Below are 20,923 nucleotides of genomic sequence, written 5' to 3'. Positions count from 1 at the left end.
TTCATAGTTATATTTCATTCTTTATTTACAAAACACTATCCTGAGACTTTTCTATTAAGCTTCAATTTGAGCAAAGTAGTTTATATATATACCTAAGTAACAGTGGTTACTTAATGTAAGGGAAAATACCATTAGCAGAGTACAGAAATGGTTCAGCACAGTGCTCAAATGACTGTCAGGTCTCTTGCTGTGGTTCCGTTTGTTCTACAGCTGCTGTATTTGACTGAGGTGGCTCAATTCTATTTTCAGGAGGTGGTGGTGGAGGCAAGAATCCAGGTCGTTGAGGCGGATAGTGAGGAAAAGATCTCATTGGGAAAGGATTTCTCACTGTGAGACAAGGAGAGTAGCCCAGTTAATAACAATCAAACGGCGCACACACACACCTGCTCCTTTACCCTATGCATCTTATTGCTCAGCAACAGCCTCCCGAAATAGAAGTCACAAATTAGAGCTACATTAGATGAGGTGCTCTGGTGAGACAAAGATGCTAGGAAAGGGAAGGACAAGGTGATATTTTTCTCAATAGTGATCTTGTGACAGGCTCATGGCAGTAGCCAAATTAGCCCAAGTTAGTGCTTGTTAAGGGGTTGCTGTGGCCACCACCACCTTCAGTCTGATGGGGGGTCTGATGTGGTAGCCCTTCGCTGCCACACCTCACAGGTGCTGTGGGGGATAAAGAGCTCAGTTCTTCACAGGTCAGTCACAGAACAGCAAGAGCTAGGAAGAAGCCCTTCAGTCTGATACTTTCATCTTGCTCCAAAAATGTGAAAGGTGAAACAACTAACAGGTATGTCACAAATGCATGCCCTTGTATGGACATGAGCATACCTCAAAGATATGGACTGGAGCCTAAAGATTTATCATACCAAGATTTATGTATGATGCAACCTCACATGCAGTTGCTTTACTACCTGACAAAAGGAACCCTTCAGGTGCTGAACAGTGTTTGTATGCTATTTTCTAAAGGTAATATTTGTAAAAGCATTATCAATGTGAGCAACTGTGAAGATGAAAATATACACCGCCACCTTCATCTCGCAGATGCTCCCTGCAGCTGAACTGGGAAGTAGTATGTGCAGATAACGATTTAAGTGTTCACCCAGTGTGATAACTCACTACCTCGACAAAGCACTGATGTTCATTAGCTTGAAGCAAATGCTACCTGAAGTTACATACTTGGCATTGGAGGGCGTGGTGGCCCAAAGTCTCGTACTGGAAAACATTCACGTGGTCCGTACATGCCAGCAGGAGGAGGGGGAGGAAAAGGAGGTCCTCGTCTCATGAAAGGTCCTCTAGGATCCATAGGCATTAAGGGAGGTCTGACAGGAGGGAAAGGTGGAGGAGCAAACCCTGAGCTGACTGCTTCACTTTCAGAGGCCAGTGGCTGATCAGGCAGAGAGTCCTGCAGCACAACAAAAACAGAGAAGTTAGCTTAGGGAAAGAGATAAGGAGAGGGAGCATCTTCAATCCCATCAGGTCTGTTTTGATGCAGACTGTCACTGAAACTAGCTAAAAGCCAGCTCCAAACAGCATAACCCTGAGCAGGCTACCTCTGTGCACTGGCCATCAGCTTGACCATAGCTCCACCTTTCAGGCTGCAACTAATTTTCAACAGGGATTACATGAGCAACATCTCAAAATTAGCTCACAAGACAGCACCTGCTTTGATAAAAGTCTACATTCAATTTTATGATTTGGACTGCACAGTGAAATACAACATATGATCAAGTACTACAGAAAAAATTTCCTATATATTTTGCAGAAAATTAAAGATTCCTTAGATCAAGTTTGTGGTTAGCTACTTACACTAAGATTAGAATGATCTTTCATCCCATTTCCACTTGGTTCTGTTCGTGGGCTATTTTCTGAAGATGTTTGTCCGTCTGTATGCAAAAGTTAAACAAGTTATTCAATGTTGACCTCCACCTCCCCACCACCAGCATTTTGTCTTAAATCAGAAGATATAGGCAAGAAAAATAAATATACTGCTGTATAAAGCAACTATTGTGCAGGCAGACTGAAAGAAAACAGAGAAACACAAAGCTGTGCTTGAACATTTCTGCCAACCTATGTACAGGTTGCACATGAATATACACCGGCTATATATTCAGGCTACAGCTTTTACTCAAGTTTCCTGTATGCAAATAATTTTTTCTCCCATTTTAGTATGTTTTTCTTAGAAGTTACAGATGCATTTTCCTACTGATGTACTCACTGTATAAATGAAGAGAAAAATATTAACTTCAGTTTTTTTACCTCTACCTACCCCCCAGAGAACAATTATTTTTTTAGAAACAAATGGAGAAAAATATTGAAGAGAATTGTCAGAGGAGAATCGGAGTGGATACAAATATACTACTGATACACACTAAATGTACTCCAGTCTTCAAAACAATCCAAACCAAACACCAACAAAAAAAACCAACACTTTGAGATTTGAAAAATACTGCTTCCTTAAACTTCAGCATAAACAAAGACATTAATAATAAAAAGCATAAGACCAGAACAATACTGCTAACAAGTGACACATCTCATTTACGTTAATTGCATCTCTTCTTCTTTAAGCAATAAAGCTCTTTTCTCAATAAACAGAAATATCCTTTCCAAAAACCTAAATTGTGTCATTTCAAGCAGGGCTATGCTGCTTATGTTAGAAATACTGTTACTTAACAACCTGAAGCAGTTTAGTAGCTTATGTCATGCAGAGAACATTCATTCCTTGATACTTAGGTTGCAAAACACTTACCATTTTAAATCTGTCAAGTTGGTCACAATCTGTCAAACTTTAACCCTTTGACAAAAATTTTCCTGCTCTCCAGGTACCTGCCTCAAATTTTTGGAGTTAGCTACCTCAGCTTAGGAAAATGCAGATTATCTTGCTCACAGAAAATAACATTTTGATCGTCTCACTGAGAAACTATAATTAATTCAATTTGAGTCAGAGCCTGGATTCCACTACTGCAAGATGCTGCTCTTCAGAAATCAGCTGGTGTATGGGTTTTATTTTTATTTTCACAAATACCCAAGTCTAGTGAAATTATATGCCTCTAAAATCAACATTCACATGTGCTTAATGACATGTAAATGCTGGCAGCAAGGTTATCCAAAACACTGTTTCCATTAAGTTGGTTTTGAACTGCCCAAGAAGCCCATGTAGCTTTTTTTTTCCCCCTAATTGTTAGCAGCTGAAAAATGTGTAACAATGAATGCAAGAAGTGAGTGCAAAGACCACATGCCTCTCCTGTCTTTCAGTCAGCAAGCAGGCATTTTGAAGAAAGCAATGGAATTCCCCAATGGAATACAAAGAAGTAGAAAGCAGAAGTGAAACAGAGAGGCTCGGGGAGTGTGGTAGGAAGGTGAGTGGCTGTAAAGTAACAAAACTGTACAGAATTTTCCAGTACAGAACAATTCCCTGTAAAACCTGAACCTTTAACCTAAAACAGAATTCAACATTCTGGCATTATGACACCAAGTAAACAAAGGTTTTCTCTCCTATTGACAGGAACTGAGCGACAAAGATGGTAACTTACTACTGATCACGTGTACCTGAACACTGTCTGGCATGGTTTCTGTCAAGAGTTTAAAGGTTATGTGATGTTGTCTGATGACTCAGACACGTCACTTACTAGGCATTAAATAATGATGAAAACTGTTTAATGAGTATTAAGACTCTGAGCTCTTAAATTGTTAGTGGTAAGGTTTAAGTCACCACAACTTTGTCTCTGAGCTTCTGTGTGTTGCTCAGTGTCACAAACAAGAATTTACAAAATTGGCCCATTTCAAATGGTAATGAGACAGTGAAACATGATGAAATTGATGGGCAACTACACTGTGAACTACAAAAAGCTCCACGTATTACAAACAGTTTGAAGGAGGAGGCTGCAGGACCTTCTACTTCAGTACTCAAAGCCAGTGAATACTTGAAAATGTTGCTGTTATTCTTTCAGTTTCATTTACTCTAACTTTACCAAAAATGACACAGAAATGCAAGTAAAGGTTTGTGAAACTTTAACGCTGTGTTGAGCTTCATGGCAGGAGCCACCAGATATGGAAGGCCACATCTGAATGGTTAACACTCAGAACAGTGAAGGTGGATTTGCATCAAAGCCAGCAGGTATTAAAATGTTTTTGCACAATAGAACGTATCAGGCGTGGGGTAGCTGTCAAACTGCCCTCCTCCCATGGCGTAGTACACATGGTCACCCTATACTGAGATTCTTCACCTGATCGTGTCATGGAAGCCAGGTAAAGCAATTCCCACCTGTTTTATCAAAAGACTGCATGTTGTATGTTCGTAGCTCTGCTGGTCCAGAAAGTCTTCCAGTATTTGGAGGATTAGGGAAAAATCTTTCTTGTCTTCGAGGAGGAAGAACTGGATCAGAATAGGGCTCACCTATCATTGAAAACAAAAAAGTCACAAAACAGGTCAGCGAAGATTTATTACCTCATTTCACATAATTTTATATCAGCAAAATTATCTGGATATCTTACGCTCCTGTAAATATTCAAAGTGACTATTAACCAGGGTGGGCAAACAATCCTAGAATTAAAAAAAAAAAACAAAAACAAAAAAAACAGACCGTAGGAATCCCACCTTCATATACTACAGCCTACATTTGTAGTAAACTGCTGTTTCAGGAGCTGCAAAAGAGAAAGCTCACTGATTTTTGGTTTAACATACAGTAGCATTCTTTATGTTGTGATTACATAAGTGACCTCGAAACAAAGATTCAGCACAGCAATGAAGGTCAATGTCAGAATAAGTTGCTGTACATTTTAAGCCATACTAATGTAAGAGTGCTGTTTCCCATTACATTTCTTACCACTCTAGTGCATTTCCCATTTCCTTGCATTGAATCTAGCAATTATGCAGCTACAAGGCAAACTGTGTTAGTCAGATCCTGGGCAAGGATGGGGTAAGAACACAGCTCTGGACAAGAAAACAGGACTGCAGTATCCTGTAAATAGATGAGATCTGACAAATGGAAAACTGCATCCGGAGTGAACTTTGAGTTTTATGATCAGACTTACGTACAGATGCACAGCAACTACAACAGCTTGCTGCATCTGCAAACTGAAGTACATTCACCTGTGTTCTTTTTTTTTTTTTTTTTAAAACTTGTAGTATTTTTGCTTCTTTATTACAGGTACACAGGAAGGTTGTTCCCCCCGCCCCCCCCCCGAATTCAGTTTACTTCAGAAACATCAGTATCCTCTTCATTTTATCTATGTCTTCCTTGAGTGATGATGCGTAACACACGTTTATCTGAAGTGAGAGTGATGACTTACTTTGTTCCTGTTATTTATAGAAGAGGCAACATCAACATGAAAATAAGTACTAAACAGTGCATTTTCAGTCAGGATGACTGTCCCATGGTGTTCCCCTCCTACTAGCAGAAACATTAAAAAAATAGTATCTTTCAACATCAGCTAGCTTTTAGGATTTAATTTTTTTTAAGGCTAATGTACCATTAAAAATTATGACTTTCTCAGATCTCTCATTCATCATCCAGCCTAGACAGGTCTTTTGATGCACTAAATAAGCCCCTAGTAAAATGATGAAACTAAGCAGCTGATTATACACTGCTAGTATCAATATACATTTAAAAGACAGCACAGAAAAAGTGCAAATGAACTGCATTATTCAAGAAGGGGATAAAACCCTACTATTAAAAAACCTTTCCAGTGTGACTGCACATGCAATTCCTAGAAAACACCTCATATTGCTACACAAAAAAAATAAATATTTATGCTGCAAGTCAGAAACTCCATTATTCCAGTAGCTACGCAGATTTCTATACCTGGTGGAGGCAGAATTATCCTGCGTTCTCTGTCCCAAGGAGGAGACAAGGATCCAGTATCTGATGGTGGTCTGTGGGGATCAGGTAATCTATCAGAACTCAGCTCTCCTCTTTCATTACTAGCTTCATACATGACAGTAGATCCTGGTCCTCTGGATCCTAATTGAAGAAATCAGATAGCTATTTACTCTGGTTTTCAAATCCTACATTATGTGTCTTTCTTCATTAAGCCTGAAAACAATAAAATGTATCATGCAATACCAACACTTTCAAGATACGCGAGGTGCACAGCTCCCCAGGAATCTCCAGCTGTTTGCTGCTGATGACTTACTAGAAGTGTTTAAAAGTTTGTTTGGAATGAAAAAAATTTAGTTCAACGGGAGCGTAACCTACAGTACCTGATTTTTTTGGTAATCATTTTAAGAGTTTCTGTTCACTGAAGTAAAAAAAAAAAAATGATGCCTTCATGATAAATGTTATTCTTAGCACTAAAATAACTGTCATTAACAAGACCTCATCAATTTAAAAATTAGCACTCAAAGTTAACAACCTCATTGAAAAAAATATTTGTATTATATTCAAGACTATTCTCATTCGTTCTAACTCTTTAATCAAGAAAAAAAAATTAGAAAAGACCAGGTCAACATATAAGCAAGTGGAAGAGAAATGTGACGAGTGACTTCAGATTGCAAGTTTCCTTTAAAGGAGGATTTGGCCTGAAAATTGACATAAATGCAGAATTCTAGTATCATTCTGTAATTCCCTACCCTAAAATCCAACTTAGAATTTGAAGCCATTTTCTATCTTGTGCAAAGTGAGATAAGCACTATAATCGCTTTGTAGTTAGCACTGACTAAACACATCATTTGTTTAATCTTCCCAAGTTAGATTAGTGCTCCATTGCAAAGTGAACAGTAATGTCTTTGCATAATTTCTTTCCTTGCTAAGAGTGCATTTTGAAATCCAGTTTTCACTCTTACACACCAGTAACAGCTGAGTTACAATTTTAAAGATTCATACGACATCTCAATTTCATTACATACTGTCTCTATTCAAGTAAGCAGTTGTCAAATATGTGATTTTACCTGCGTGTGGTATGTGTGCTATGGCTGAACATCTGATCTGTTTTCTTTTTTCGACTTAGAATGTGAATCAACTTTCATATGCAACTGGGTATACCACTTACAACGAATTAAAGTAAATAAAGAGTCTTTTAAAAATCAATGTTGATTAGTGACATCCTTATAGATGAGACATATTTAGACATATTTCCTGTGAAACAAATATAGGTACCAACAGATTTAACAGCTATTAAGTCAAATAGTAACTTCTTTATTACCCTTAACAGATGCTGAACTTCACTCTAGCATTCATCTACACTGTTTCCATTTAAAAAAAATTACAAAGGAATAGTGGTTCCTTCCCTTATCAGCCATGACACTATGGCTTTCTTTCACCTACTTCTCAAACTCTACATTTTACTCCTTACGCACCACCTTCCTGTTCTCTTTCATCACTAGGGATGAAACTGTCTCCATGTACAATGACTCTTAAAATTTACAAGCCAAGGAGAGGAAAACATTACTGAATCAGTAACTTCCTAGAAAAACATTATTCATGACTCTCTATAAAACTGTCTCATATTTTTGTCAGTGTAGGTAACTCCCCTTCTTCTCTTTCCATCTTTAGACGAATGAGAAGTATCGACATTCTTTCCTGAAAAAACTAATTAACTTGTTTACCTTAAAATCAGAAGTTTATTTCAGCAGAACTGCATTTGTCCAAAAAATAAAACAAGACTAAGTTTGGCTTTTCACTTTTCTCAATTTGTGCTTCTGAAAGCAATCTACTGACTAATCCACTAGTACCAACAAAGCTTTCCGTTGTGCTGGTATACACTAGACAGCTTTAGAAACAAGTTGAAAAACAGGAAGAGTTTGTCTGAGGACCTGTTTGTACTGAATTGGTGGTTTTAATACTTTTTGTCACCAGCAAGAGGAAAAGGTGTGACAGATTTATAGCAGAGGAGAGAGAAATCCAGAATAGATAGGTTTTCAAGTTTAAGAATTGTACCTCTTCCTCCTCCTCCACCTGGAAGCATAGGTGAAAGCCTTAAAGGACCCTCCAATAAAGTTGGAGGGGAAAGAAAAGCTCTTGTTTCAGATGAAGGCCGGCCCATTGGTGAGGGTCCATATGGGGAATGCTCTGGAACAGTTAAAACAAAATGCTCAAGTTCACAATACTTAGTTCAGCAAACTGTATAAAGTAATTAACTTCTCAGGTGAAGTTTAAAACTAAATCGTGTAAGTGAAACAAGAACTGTGTTCCAGTTACCATGTGTGTCATATTCCCACACTCCTCTCATCAATGCTGCAATACTGCCAATGCTCTTAGTTTCAACAAAATACTTGACATGACCTAGAGTAACTTTTTTTTTTTAAATGACTACTACATATACATGGCCAAGATAGTTTTCAAACGACTACATATGTGCTGTCTTGGGAAACAAAACCAGAAACCAGAACAATTAAGAGTCCATTTTACAATTCAACACTGTACCTCTGCCAAACGGTCTAACTGGAACATCAAGAGCATAAGGATCTTTTTCTAAAAGGTCAAGTTTAAATTCTGCTTCAGTTAATCTGTGAACAAACAACAAAAAAGAAGCACAAAAATGTTACTGGTCTGCACTGCTTACTAGTAACATTTCTACTAAAAGGGCTAAATAGACAAATGTATTTCATTCCCTAAATAAAAAAGACGAGATATCACAGAACTCTGAATTTAAGAATTCCTTGAAGTATTTCTCTATGCTAGTGCATTTAAGCTGTAATTCAGAAGTTGAAGTGGCATGTTAGATGTCATAACTCCTAGGCACAACATTATTCTCGTGAGTACTCTATGTCGCACTTCAGATGTTAGTTAGCAGTATATCTAAAGGTTTCCCCCTTACACACCTCAACTGTTAGCTCAGTATTAACTTCTGAGCTAAACAATTGCGAGATTATTTAGTAATCATAACTTCTGGTTAATACATGCCTATTAAAAAAACAGTACCATCAAAACGCTAGAGTCCTAGACCTACATTCTGTTTCTTTTCTGAAATATTTCAATACTTCACATAGTTCATATTTTCTTGCATAGTATCATTACAAGAATCCTCAAATGACTCCCCCTCATTCAGAGCTACAATGGAGCACTGCTCTCTGCTCTGTCTTGTTCACCATTGATCAACTTGTGTCTAGAAAATACTGAATTGCATAAATCCAAAACATACTCACATTCCAAATCACATTTGTTTAGAATCAGATCAGGACTGCACTTACTTTTGTCTGTTATGTGCATTTTCTTTTCTTATATCATTGAGGTGTCTTTCGGCTGCTCGGGCTGTCAGCTTTCAAGAAGGACAAAAATCAGATGCTTAGATATTGCAGTTTATTAATTAAATGCTTCATAAATGTGACAGCTCCTAGATCCAATACATTTTTCTATCTGAATTGTTCAGATTGTATTTTCATGATGTATGACTCATGTATAAAGCATAGGAAACAGCTTCACAACGTCACCAAATGACACTAGCAGTTCTACTACCCAAATTTTTTGGGAAACAATACGGTTTTCCTGCAGATTCTTAAAACTGCAGGAATTAAATTCTTTGGCTATAGCTGCTTTGAAGCATCTACAGAACACATACAAGATTTAAACTCTCCAATTTTACATATGCAAGTTTTATTTTAAAATAATACAATTCAAATCTGTAATATTATGACCATGAAGTGCCATAACTTTTAACAGGACTATCTCATACAGACCATTCTGCGAAACTGAAGAATGTATTAGTCAGGAGATATTTTAAAGCTTCCTGTTTGGAAAAAAAGGTAAAAAAAAAAAAAATGCATTTTGTAGCAACATTCTTAGGAAGCTGTCAACGGAACATACTGTTCTTACAGGACATAATGTCTTCTATTAGCAGATAAAAAGAGTGGAGTACATCCAGGAAAAATATTAAAATGGCACCGAACCAAGGCCAAATGCTTTTATTATTAGCAAAATGCCACGCACTTGTTAAATAGTAACGTTATTCAAGCAGATTTAGTGCTATAGCAAACAACATTGTAGTATTCAATTCTACTGAGCTCAGAGCTCACTCAGCTTAGTTATTGCAACTATTCTATGACAAAAGTATTTTTAACATGCTTTTGTGTATTTCTGCAAGAAATCAGTAGGTTTAAAGGTAACAGGTTAATTTTGATGATCTGTTTTTAATAAAAAATTTAGAAGTGATAGAGCAAGCTATTCAAACCACTGAAAAGGGAAACAGTAGTTGACATACAGAATTAAGAAAATTTAGTGTTTGGAACTTACCCAATTATCATGAGCTTTTTTCTCATGTGAAGTAATCTGTGAAAAAGACATTTATTAGATCATTACTGAAGTGCATTACTCATTTGAAAAAGAAAACTTAAGATTGAGTATATGCTCTCAGTCATAAATGCAATGTGTAGGTAAATTATTATGAGACATGCAAGCTTAAACTGAACTTACTTTTTAATAAAGTTAGTGATCTCTACTAAGAGAATGAGTCCACAAAAAAACAGATGACAAAATAGGTAACGAAAAAAAGACAAGGAGAAAAACAAAACAAAAGAACAAGCCAAATTCACTATAACAACTTAATGGAAAGTGGTATTTTAGTTGCATTAACATCCATCCCACTTGGCATCAATGCCAAGTAACACAAAGACATACCTGATTCTGATAAGAACGAATGGTTCTTTCTAACTCCTCTTCGAGATCTTTTGCTCGCTGTCTGTAACAAAAATAGGATTTATGACACTGTAATAAAATGCTGAGGAAAATAATTTTAAATATGGTAAACACAATGGTTAACACAAAGTATAATTATTTTAAAAAATAATTTTTGTATCTAGAAGAAAGTATCATCATCTAAAGACTAGAATCTCCATTGCTTCCGTCTTTTTTGTGTGCCACATGATCCTTAGAATCAACCACTCCCCAGCTGTTCAGTGGTCTGTGATATGTTTCCAGCATGAAGGATATCACCCTACAGCATGCTGTAGCAGCCAGCTCAGCAACTGTACTAACTTGGCTAGAACCTCATGCTGTTACAGTTTAGCAGTCAGTTCTGGGGGACAGTTACTTGCACTGAAGTTATTGCAAGACCACAGGAAGTATGATGCCACCTAGTTGCCAGCTGCCTAGTGCACAGCCTTTCTAGGTTCTGCACCCTCTTAGCAGGTGGGCCAAAGATACGTTCTGAGTAAATCAGAAAGAGTGAATTCTGTATTCCTAAATGAATACTGAAAAATGTCCACAAAGGCTTCACATTCCAGAGAAAGATTAATCAGCTCCTCAGGAAGCATCACTGATCCGTATCATTCACTTCAGTGTCAATACACCCTTAAACATTGAAGGAAGCTGGGAAATACACATTACAAATCAAAGAATTATGCTGTAGTTCAAGAAGCTAATGAAGAACATATGTAAACAGCTAGTGTAACGCAAAACAGTTACAAAACAATTACAGAAAATATTCCCACATCACAGTAATATTATTTAAAAGCTTAGAGATACAGAAATAGGATACTAAAACTAGACAACAAATATGTTCAGATCTATGGGAAAGCTGAATGTTGCATTTATTTCACAGCTTTCTCTTTTTAACTTTTTTTTTTTTTTTTTAATTTTTAATATGTTCACTAAAGGGAACTAGATAGAGACCCACTTCTACCATTCCATTAAAGCTAACATTTCAATACAAACAGCATTCTTATGGAAACGTTCTCAGTGGTCTTCCATTCTCATTTTAATTTTTGTATTTTTTAATAAAACAGAAACTCTAATAGTATGCATTATTACACACCTACTAGCATATAACAACACACAAACAAAAGTAAACCAAAGAATCTGGAAGAAAACGCATTCACTTAAGCTGGTGTTCTTATTAATTCTCTACTGCCTTTTGTTCACTTTAGAAGAAGTCATAATAGTAAGTAAAATTTGTAATTACCTGTAGCTGTTTAGTTCTTCAGCAGCATGATTAATTTTTTCATCTACTTTAGAGAGCTTTTCTTCTTTTTGTAGGCGTTCTCTCTCTTCTACTGTCAGTTTCCTTTAAGAAAATTCACAAACTCGGCTTAATTTTAAGTCAACAATTCTGTAGTCAGTCCAAGAAAAAAAATCTCAAATTAGTTAGGCATGATGTGTAGATGGTATTTATCCAGATAAAGAACTTTAGAGGTAACATATAAAACGGCATAAACAGAACTAGTTTTTATGTATTTATTCAGTTTTTGTTTTGCTTTGTTTTTAATGAAGCATTATCGCTATCCCTAAAAGCAATTTGGAAGATAATTTAAGCTCCCAAAAACTCAAGCTTTCCTTTTGCAAATTACTGCCCTAGGGAGTTAGTATTGCAAATGGAAATATTTGCAGAAATGTACAAATAGACAACCACACACAGAACTACACTATCTTTCAGTGCCATTTCAATAACTATTTAAAAGATGTCCCATTAGTACTAGTATCCTCTTTTATTTAGCTGTCTCCACCACAACAACTTCTCTCCACTCCTTTTTGTCTCTTGTAGTCTTTGACAAGCATCATATATTTGCTGAACTTCAGCATGGTATCTTTAAATAACTTCTTTTCATTAAGCTCCTTTCTATCCCTCCTCCCCTTTAAAAATCAAATGTTAATGTAGTGGATTTGGGGTTTTCCTGCATCTATGAGGATGACAGTCACCTATGTATTACACAAACTACAAAGCAGATTATTATTGAAAGCATCACTTGAAAAACATCCCGCATATCGCTCAATACAAAATCAAGACTTGTACTGCTTCTCTTGCTGCCCTCAAGATTATGTTTGCTCCTTAAAAAAACAATTTTCTGGCTAGTAAAAATGTAAATTAGTGCCTTAAAATGATTCCCTCCTGATCCTACCACAGCCACACACACTTCTGAAAGTTATTACATGCTCCATCCTGTCCCAATCAACTGGACCTCCAGTCCTTTCTGTATTTGATTTTGGTCAGCAAGTCCCGTTACCTACTGTCATCCTTACTGGGAGACAGATTGCACAGCCTTCATATTGCGTCTTTGTTGGTGAGGAAAGCCAAATTCACACAGGTTCTATGTTGCTCACCATTAATAGCTGGCCACATTTTAACTCCTAAGCTTCGTTTTACATATAGCGCCAGTCTTCCACAGACATCAGTAGCTCCCTTTACTATATAAAACACACCCAACTGTTAAAGAAGTTACTGATTGTCTTTCAGCAACTTTGATAGATGTATTATAGCATACATTCATTTAGAAGTCAAGCTGTCCAACTTCACCCACCTTATTTCATAGATTAGATTTGTCGCTTCTCACATTATCTTTTTTTCTGTACTTAATTGTGGAAAAGTCCTAAATTAATATACCACTACTTCCACGGAAAAAGTTAGTATAAAATTACTGTGATCACAAATGTACATTAAGATGCAACATAACAGGGTCTTCCTACTACTTCCTACTTCAAAAAACTCTGGAAAGCAGTATTGAAACTTCCAATAATTTTCAGCCAACCAAATCAAAATGTGTGAAATCTCAGACAGTAAGGTTTGAATATAAAAGTCAAGAAGAACCAGCACCTGTGTAGTTTCATTTCATTTTCTTGATAAAGCTCAGTCATTACTTTGAGTTTCTGTTGAAGCTTTTGAACTTCACTTTCAAAGCATTCATTTTCAGACTGCAAGGAAACTTGTTCACTTTGGAGGTTTTCTATACGCTCTGTCAAATTTAGAGATAATTATAGATAATTAGAGATAATTGGGAACAACGTACAGTTTACAAAATTAAAATACTTGTAACATTTTAGGACAGAAAAAGTCTGTAGAAGCCTCTGCTACTATATTGATTTAATAATGTATGCAGTAATATGTATTAATACATTTCAGTAAATTACACAAATTGCGAAACAGTATTGGTCCTTTGATGGGAAGCCAGCATTATACTCTCTACCAAGCGCAGCTCTGAGCAAATGCCTAGCCTTTGTTTTCCCTCTAAATGGTGTAGCTTCTCTAGACACTGCAGTTTTATAATTCACAATATAAATTTTAATTTGGAGCTTTTATTATTGTAATTATTCCACTCTAAAAGAGTAAAATCGTTACCATCATATTGCAGATTTAGCCACACAAAGCGTTGCTCAGTAGCCTGAAGGAATAACTCAGATTTGTTACCTATCCAAATTAAAATCAGTCCTGTTTCCTTTCCTATTTATTATTCTTATGCCTCTTTTCAAAAAAGATATAAAACTTCAAGTAAGCTAGAATACCTTTATGGGACAGAGTTAAAATCGATTTAGAAAACGTGCCAGCATAAGGAGTCAGGCTAAATGACCCTCATGCATGAAAAAATACAGTTTTATAGAGCATATCATCATTCAAATAACAAAGCACAGTATGTTCAAACATGATGGCTATTCTGCTGGCTGTTATCTACAAAAGCAATTGGTAGTTACAGACTTTTTTAATTGAAGTGGCAGTGTTTTCGTCTTATACAGTTTAATTCAGTATGACCTACACAACAAAGAAAAACAGAGAAAAATAATTCTAGCTTTGATTCTCTAAATGCAGTATTGTATGTCTTACTAACTATTCAGCTTCCACCCACTACAACTAAACTACACATTTTAGTAGATAGTTTTAAAATTTAGACTAGAACTCCACTGTTTCAGGTTCAGTATTTATTTAAAGGTATTATGTATATTAACATCACGTTGTTCATGTATTTTAAGATTATGTAACTTCTATACTCCAACAGACTACAATAAAACTTGCAAATGGTGCTTTATGATTAATATAAATCACTAAATTTTAATTGCTTTACCTCTAAAATCAAATTAATTTAAATCAAATTATTTAAAATAGCTAATCAACTCTAAAAGGCATTTTAAAGGACAAGTAGATCTATATATTAATAGATATTATTATTAATCATAATATATTATGAAAGAATTAATTAATTAAGAATTATATTAAAACTTAATTCAGTTTTTAGTGAAAATAAGACAGCCAGTAACATTGTTTAATTACCTGTAAGTTCTCCTTTGGCTTTGTTTTCATCAGACAATTTTGAATACATTTGATCTCTTTCTGTTTCCATGGTCTTTAAACAAGCATTTAACTACAGTCAAAATAAAAAAAAGGAACTTAAGATTATTGGAAAGTGTTTGCATGCAAAAATATTTAATCAATATCAAAAAATGCTGGGTTTTAATACTAAGTGCACACAGATACCTATATGCACTTAACCTTACCATAAGAAATTGCATATATTCCATTTAGTCTCCCCCCCTTCCATCCACAAGTTTCTTAAAATCACGTACCTTTGCAGCATAGATCAATTTCTTTACAGTTCGTTTCTGCTGATCATCTAATTGACAGAATAGAATACATCACATAAAAAGCACAGAAAGGTTTGTGACAGAGCTTACTACTCAAAACGTATCATTTTATTTTGTTCTTATAAAAAATGCAATCTCCAACATGCCACGATAGACATAAGCAAATTTGAAACTGGGGGGGTTGTCTATTTTCTAAATAGGCTCAGAATGCACTTATTAAGAGTGAGATGGTGAACACACGTTGTAGAACTTACTGTGCTGTACCCTATTTTACAATCAGCACTAACAAAAAAGAACCTGCAGCAAGAATCAGGAGGCGGAAAGGCTCTTCTGTGCTGCTGTTTTGAGAGGACCTACACCTATATCCCCAGTAATACTATACTACCTGTAACAGCTGTGTAAGGACAAGGAAGCAGCAGAAATTAGACTCTACGGACCTACAGGGCTACTGCTTCGAGGAGCTTCGGGAAGAAATGAAAGCAACATTTCTATCTACAGATGTCTGAGAATCATTGCCAAGGCATCCTGGAAGAGACTGAGCACTCAGTCCTTACATTTCCCTATGACAATGCATACCCACATGCTACCCTACAGTAGCACAGGCTTTCCAGAGGTTTCCAAGCATCAGTTAACTGTCTGACATGAATAAAATTGGGTGAGTTTTAAAAACCCAGTTTTTGAAGAACTGATCTTTCCACTTTCCTGGAATTTTGTTGGCTCTCTATTTTTAAAACATCTATTAAAACATATCATACCTAAATGCTCTCCATTTTCTGTTTCACCCTTTATATCAGTGTCCCAGTGATCATCTTCAGTGTCATCATCATCCCTGATTGCTGAACTCCAGTCTTTCATCTTCAGCAAGTACTGTGTCAGCGACTAAGAAAAAGCCCACACAAAACAAGAACAGAAAAATAAATACAAACAATGAAAACGAGATTAGAATTCCAACTACTTTTCCAGGATTTCTAATCCTAATTTATTTCCCTTAGCAGATTAAGCGAGCCTCATCTATAGGACTCTAAATGTCTGACATTACTCTTCCCACTAAAACATATACCTGCAGGTTAACAGGTATGCCCTAGCAAAGATACCTCAGATACCCAAGTAAGTAGCCTTTCACAAGGCTTGGGCATATATGGTACATGCACGTAACAATAAGTCCCCAAAACCCATGCTCCAAATTCCAAAAAAGAGTAAATACTCAATCAGAACCAAAAGTGCTATGGTCTTGTTTAGCCTGCAGTCTTCCAAGGCTGTCAGACTGCTCCACTGTGCTGCTAAGCAACCTTTTCTGCTTAGCAGGAAAGGAGACATTCGAGGATGGACACATCAAACAAAAAAACAGCTTAACACATATTAAGAAAAGGAGAGTTTGTTATATCTTCTTGAAACTTAATGGTTAGCATCAGACTGAATAATACGATTCAGTGCTACCGGTCATAATTTACCTTGACTTGACTCTCTTTATTTTTCAATACTTCTTCTATATCTGTTTTAGATGATTCAAACATTTTTGTTTGTTCATTTAGTTCACTAAATCGTTCATCCCATCCTTCAGCTTCTTTTAAAAGCTAAAAAGGGAAATACTAGATTAGTGTGATTATTCATTATAACAAAGAACCAAAGATGAATAGCACTTCAGTCTGTTGTGCATATTATCTACATACACAAAAGCAGAATTTTAACCTCTCATCCACCAATATGAATTAAACAAGAAGACTACAAGACAAAGTCTCAAGATTCAAATATAAGACTTCTATGTTATTGTCCCATTGATATAACTACAATAACTCTTGTAATTAGTTGTTAGACCATTTAAAAAATAGCAAAATGGTTCATTTACTATTCCACTCACTTAAAATCACATGATGTGACAACAGCGATGCATATAAAAAGTGACAATTTGTGTAACAAACAATTATGAACACTGAGGAGGAGTGGACAGAGGGGAGAAGACTCCTTCCCCAACATGCACATACACTTTTGAAATTATAGCTGTCTTCTCAACCTAGGAGAGGTCGGTGAGGTGAGGAACATCTGGAAGCTTTTCAGACAGCTGCTTAAATTCACAAGACTTGTACATTTACACTATCTCCCTTGCTCTCCTCCACACTTCTTAATGACATTTTAAATTTTTATTTTAAAAAGAGTTTTTCCATTAATGAAAATCACAGCAACTGCATGTAATCATTACTTAATTGTATGTATCTTTGTCATTGTCTAAAGACATTGCCATGTCTTTGTCATTGCCTAAACAACAGGCAAATTCCAAGGTTACATTTGATAGATATTCCCTAGTAAAATCTCATTTCACAAAAGTACTTTACAGTAGTAAAGCAATTAGTACATGTAAGCACTTAGTTTATTAAAAAACACTGGAATAAATTAGCTAAGTAAATCATGCCTTCACATTGTAAGAATAAAATATGCATGCAAGCTTTAAAGACAAAACATACAGTACAAAAACATGGGGAACTATTTGTTTTAAGAGAATGTCAAAAGAATATTGTTCAAAGCTGTACAACAGGCAATCAATTTAAAAGCAGTGAGTGTACAGAAAGGAACAGCTAGGTTGAGCAACAAAAACCTAAGTGAAAGTTATACTAAAAATAAAACCAGAAAATGGGAGTTAAACAGGGGAACTGCCATGCAAGTAGACAAACAAGCCTGAACACTTGTTATCAAAGATAAAATGAAAGGTGTAAAACAAAGTATGTGACTAGAATTGGATGAACACCACTTGGCACACAACTGCACCTTTCAAGCAGTAAAAGCCATATATGAATTTGTAGCATCAGGCAAACTAGAAATTACAGATAAAACAAAAACACTCTTTGCTAATGCTGCTCAGAAGACATACACAGGCAACTACATTTATCATGAAGTCATTCCTCAAAGGGAAGCTAAACCTTAAGAGAGTCCTTCCACATGAAGCCAAAGAGAAAATAAATTGACCTGACTTTATATACCTGTAAGAATTACAAGAAATGATTTGCAATGAGCTAAAGCAGCATTTATTTCTGATGTTCCTAATGAAGGGGAAAAAAACACCACATAAAGCAATAAGTCTGAGTTCATTAACAGTTCCCTTGTTCAAACTAAAAGGCCCAATCCTTTCTCTGACACATCAATCCGAGAGAGCACATCTGTTTTAATGGTTAAGCTATGATGTGCCAGAAGATTACGACCCATTAGTGCCAATGGACAGAGGAAGAAAGCACTCTAATTTCTGTAAACAAAGAACATCTTTGTTACCTTTTGAGCATAAGTGAAATTCCATCTTTCAAAAAAATAAAAGAAAAAAGAAAAAAGGGATATAGATCTTCTAACACAGTAAACTAATTTACATGCTTACAACCACCTCATAAAAGAAAACACAGACAAAGCAGATATCAGGTCCTATCAACTCTTTCCAGGTTCTTTATCCACTAAAAAGCAGAGCAAAACGCAACATATACAAATGTTCTCAAATGACTAAACACTGCAACAAAGCTCAGTTAATGACAAAGTGCAGGAATTCATCCTAAACAATGTGGTTAAGGAACTACTATACCCAAGATATTTTATCTGGAAGGAATACAAAAAACCTTATTTATCTAAGAACCTGACAAGTTATTTACCTCCTGGAAGCTGTTTTCCTGATTTTCTTCCTGGGCTTGCTTGATAGAAAATTATTGCATATAAAATGTAGAGTAATTCTCAGCACTCAGTACTACTTTACTGTAAGCCCTATTTTTAAGTGGGGGAAAAAAAGAATACTCCTTTCACAAAAAGAAATAGATTATTTCTGTCTGAAACCAAGAATTTACCAGGAAAAAAAAAAACAAACAAACTGTTGAGACTTTGAGTTCTACTTCTCTAAATTTATCTAAGTACATACTATGACATTTGAAATAAAGCACCGAGATTAGACACATCCCTCTCACTGAAACTTATGTAAAGATTTGAAAAAAATCTTGACACTTGAAAGAAAGCAATTTTTAAGCAACTTAATCTCGCAGCGATAAAACCAAAATCTACTGCTTCTCCACTCACAGTATGTAATATAATTCTATCATCTTCTACTTCCTTTTTTTTTTTTTTGTGAAACCAAACATACGCCCTTTCTAAAAAGTTTTACTGAGAACAGAGTTGTGCAGAATTGGAATGTTCCTCCAACAGTAAATTTTCTGTTTCCATTTTTTTTTTACCCCTTGAATCAGTATGTTTGATATATAAGATGTTTCAATAGAAAAAGACAAAACCAAAAGTCCTGTGCCTCTAGTTCTGCAAGGTAGGTACCTTGATACAATTCAGACAACAAAAACAATCATCCGTCAGGCAGGAAAAGACGCACATATCTATAAAAATGAAACACTCCGTGTAACATTTAATGTGCTGAGATTTTTTTTTTAATTATAGAATATTATAATTTCATTGTAAAACTAGTTATTGCACTGAATGACTACTGCATACACTGAACATTTTAAAAATAACCAGCATTCTTTGGGATCTGTTCTCAGGTTCTGAGGGCTGGAATGCCTCTCCTATGAAGACAGGCTGAGAGAGTTGGGGTTGTTCAGCCTGGAAAAGACAAGGCCAAAGGGAGACCATATAAAGGTCTTCTGGTACCTAAAGGGGACCTACAAGAAAGCTGGGGTAGGACTCTTTGTCAGGGAGCGAAGTGATAGGACAAGGGGGAATGGCTTTAAACTAAAATGGGGAAGATTTAGATTACATATGAAGAAGAAATACTATAGAGAGTGGTGAGGCACTGGCACAGGCTGCCCAGAGCAGCTGTGGCTGCCCCATCCCTGGAGGTGTTCAAGGCCAGGCTGGATGGGGCCTTGGGCAACCTGGTCTAGTGGGAGGTGTCCCTGCCCATGGCAGGGGGTTTGGAACTAGATGGTCTTTAAGGTCCCTTCCAACCCAAGCCATTCTGTGATCTAGCTACAGCGTGAAGGAAAATAAACAGCTAAAATTTGGGAAGTAACAGTCCTTTCTGTATCTTCATATTACCGATCTGACTTTCCACTAATTTATTCATAGTGATACTATAATAAGTTTCCTACCTGCCTTTTACATACATTGCAGTTTCTTCATTTTTGTTTTGTTTTCTGTATCAAATATAAGCATTTGCTCTCTGCCAATGCAGAGGATCCTAGCTGCAGACTTGCTCAAATCTCTCTGCCTTCCTTCAGGTCCCAGCAAAATTCTTATCAGTCCCACATTACTTACATGCTCACTTTTTCACTGATTTTTCTGGATGTTTCTTTAGAATTAGTTTTGTTTGGTTTTTAATAATATAAGACTATCTTTGACAAAGTTTTTCCAACAGAACTTAATTTTAAAGGCATATCCTCTTCCTCATTCCATTTACTAGAGCACTCAAGGAATACTAACACAGACGTGGAGAATGAACTCCTTACAAAAGTCATGTTTACACAGCGCTGGCGGAAAATATAAAATTTCTAAGGAATTTAACTAGGAAGAACCTACCTGTTTCTCACTTTCCTGGAGATGGCAGTTTTCATCTACTGCATCTTGAACAGATGTCTTGAGTCTCTCTGTATTAATCTGATACACTTTTAGGGTGGACTTGGCCTACATTGAAAGGAAGAAGTATTGTTTCAACAGTGTAAGTGAAGATACAACAAGTAGGGTCACCATGGTATTACTGTACTCATTCTTAACTTTTCTATCCTTAAGATATATACATTCTCACA

General features: G+C 36.0%; 1 protein-coding gene across 6 annotated transcripts in view; it reads right to left on the bottom strand.

Annotated features, from left to right (window-relative positions):
- The window catches only part of MIA2 (MIA SH3 domain ER export factor 2), a 35,369-nt gene continuing 14,446 nt past the window's right edge, over positions 1–20,923 (bottom strand). For 4 of the 6 annotated variants that reach the window (XM_048059670.2, XM_048059675.2, XM_048059674.2 and 1 more), the window contains 17 exons: positions 20,697–20,801; positions 16,667–16,789; positions 15,971–16,094; positions 15,198–15,244; positions 14,905–14,995; positions 13,459–13,597; positions 11,833–11,934; positions 10,551–10,611; positions 10,167–10,202; positions 9,128–9,195; positions 8,361–8,443; positions 7,875–8,006; positions 5,802–5,960; positions 4,262–4,393; positions 1,807–1,883; positions 1,177–1,402; positions 1–327 (listed from right to left, as the gene is read on the bottom strand). In XM_048059670.2, coding sequence (XP_047915627.2) covers positions 176–327; positions 1,177–1,402; positions 1,807–1,883; positions 4,262–4,393; positions 5,802–5,960; positions 7,875–8,006; positions 8,361–8,443; positions 9,128–9,195; positions 10,167–10,202; positions 10,551–10,611; positions 11,833–11,934; positions 13,459–13,597; positions 14,905–14,995; positions 15,198–15,244; positions 15,971–16,094; positions 16,667–16,789; positions 20,697–20,801 — 1,857 coding nt within the window. In that variant the 3' untranslated portion in view covers positions 1–175. Of the gene's footprint in view, positions 328–1,162; positions 1,403–1,806; positions 1,884–4,261; positions 4,394–5,801; positions 5,961–7,874; positions 8,007–8,360; positions 8,444–9,127; positions 9,196–10,166; positions 10,203–10,550; positions 10,612–11,832; positions 11,935–13,458; positions 13,598–14,904; positions 14,996–15,197; positions 15,245–15,970; positions 16,095–16,666; positions 16,790–20,696; positions 20,802–20,923 lie in introns of all 6 variants that reach the window. The other 2 variants (XM_066998083.1, XM_066998082.1) reach the window with 2 other exon arrangements.

The sequence above is a fragment of the Anser cygnoides genome, chromosome 5 (assembly GCF_040182565.1).
Source record: "Anser cygnoides isolate HZ-2024a breed goose chromosome 5, Taihu_goose_T2T_genome, whole genome shotgun sequence".
Classification (NCBI taxonomy): Eukaryota; Metazoa; Chordata; class Aves; order Anseriformes; family Anatidae; genus Anser; species Anser cygnoides.
The sequence above is the reverse complement of the archived record's forward strand: the minus strand, read 5'-3'. Positions and strand labels throughout refer to the sequence as shown.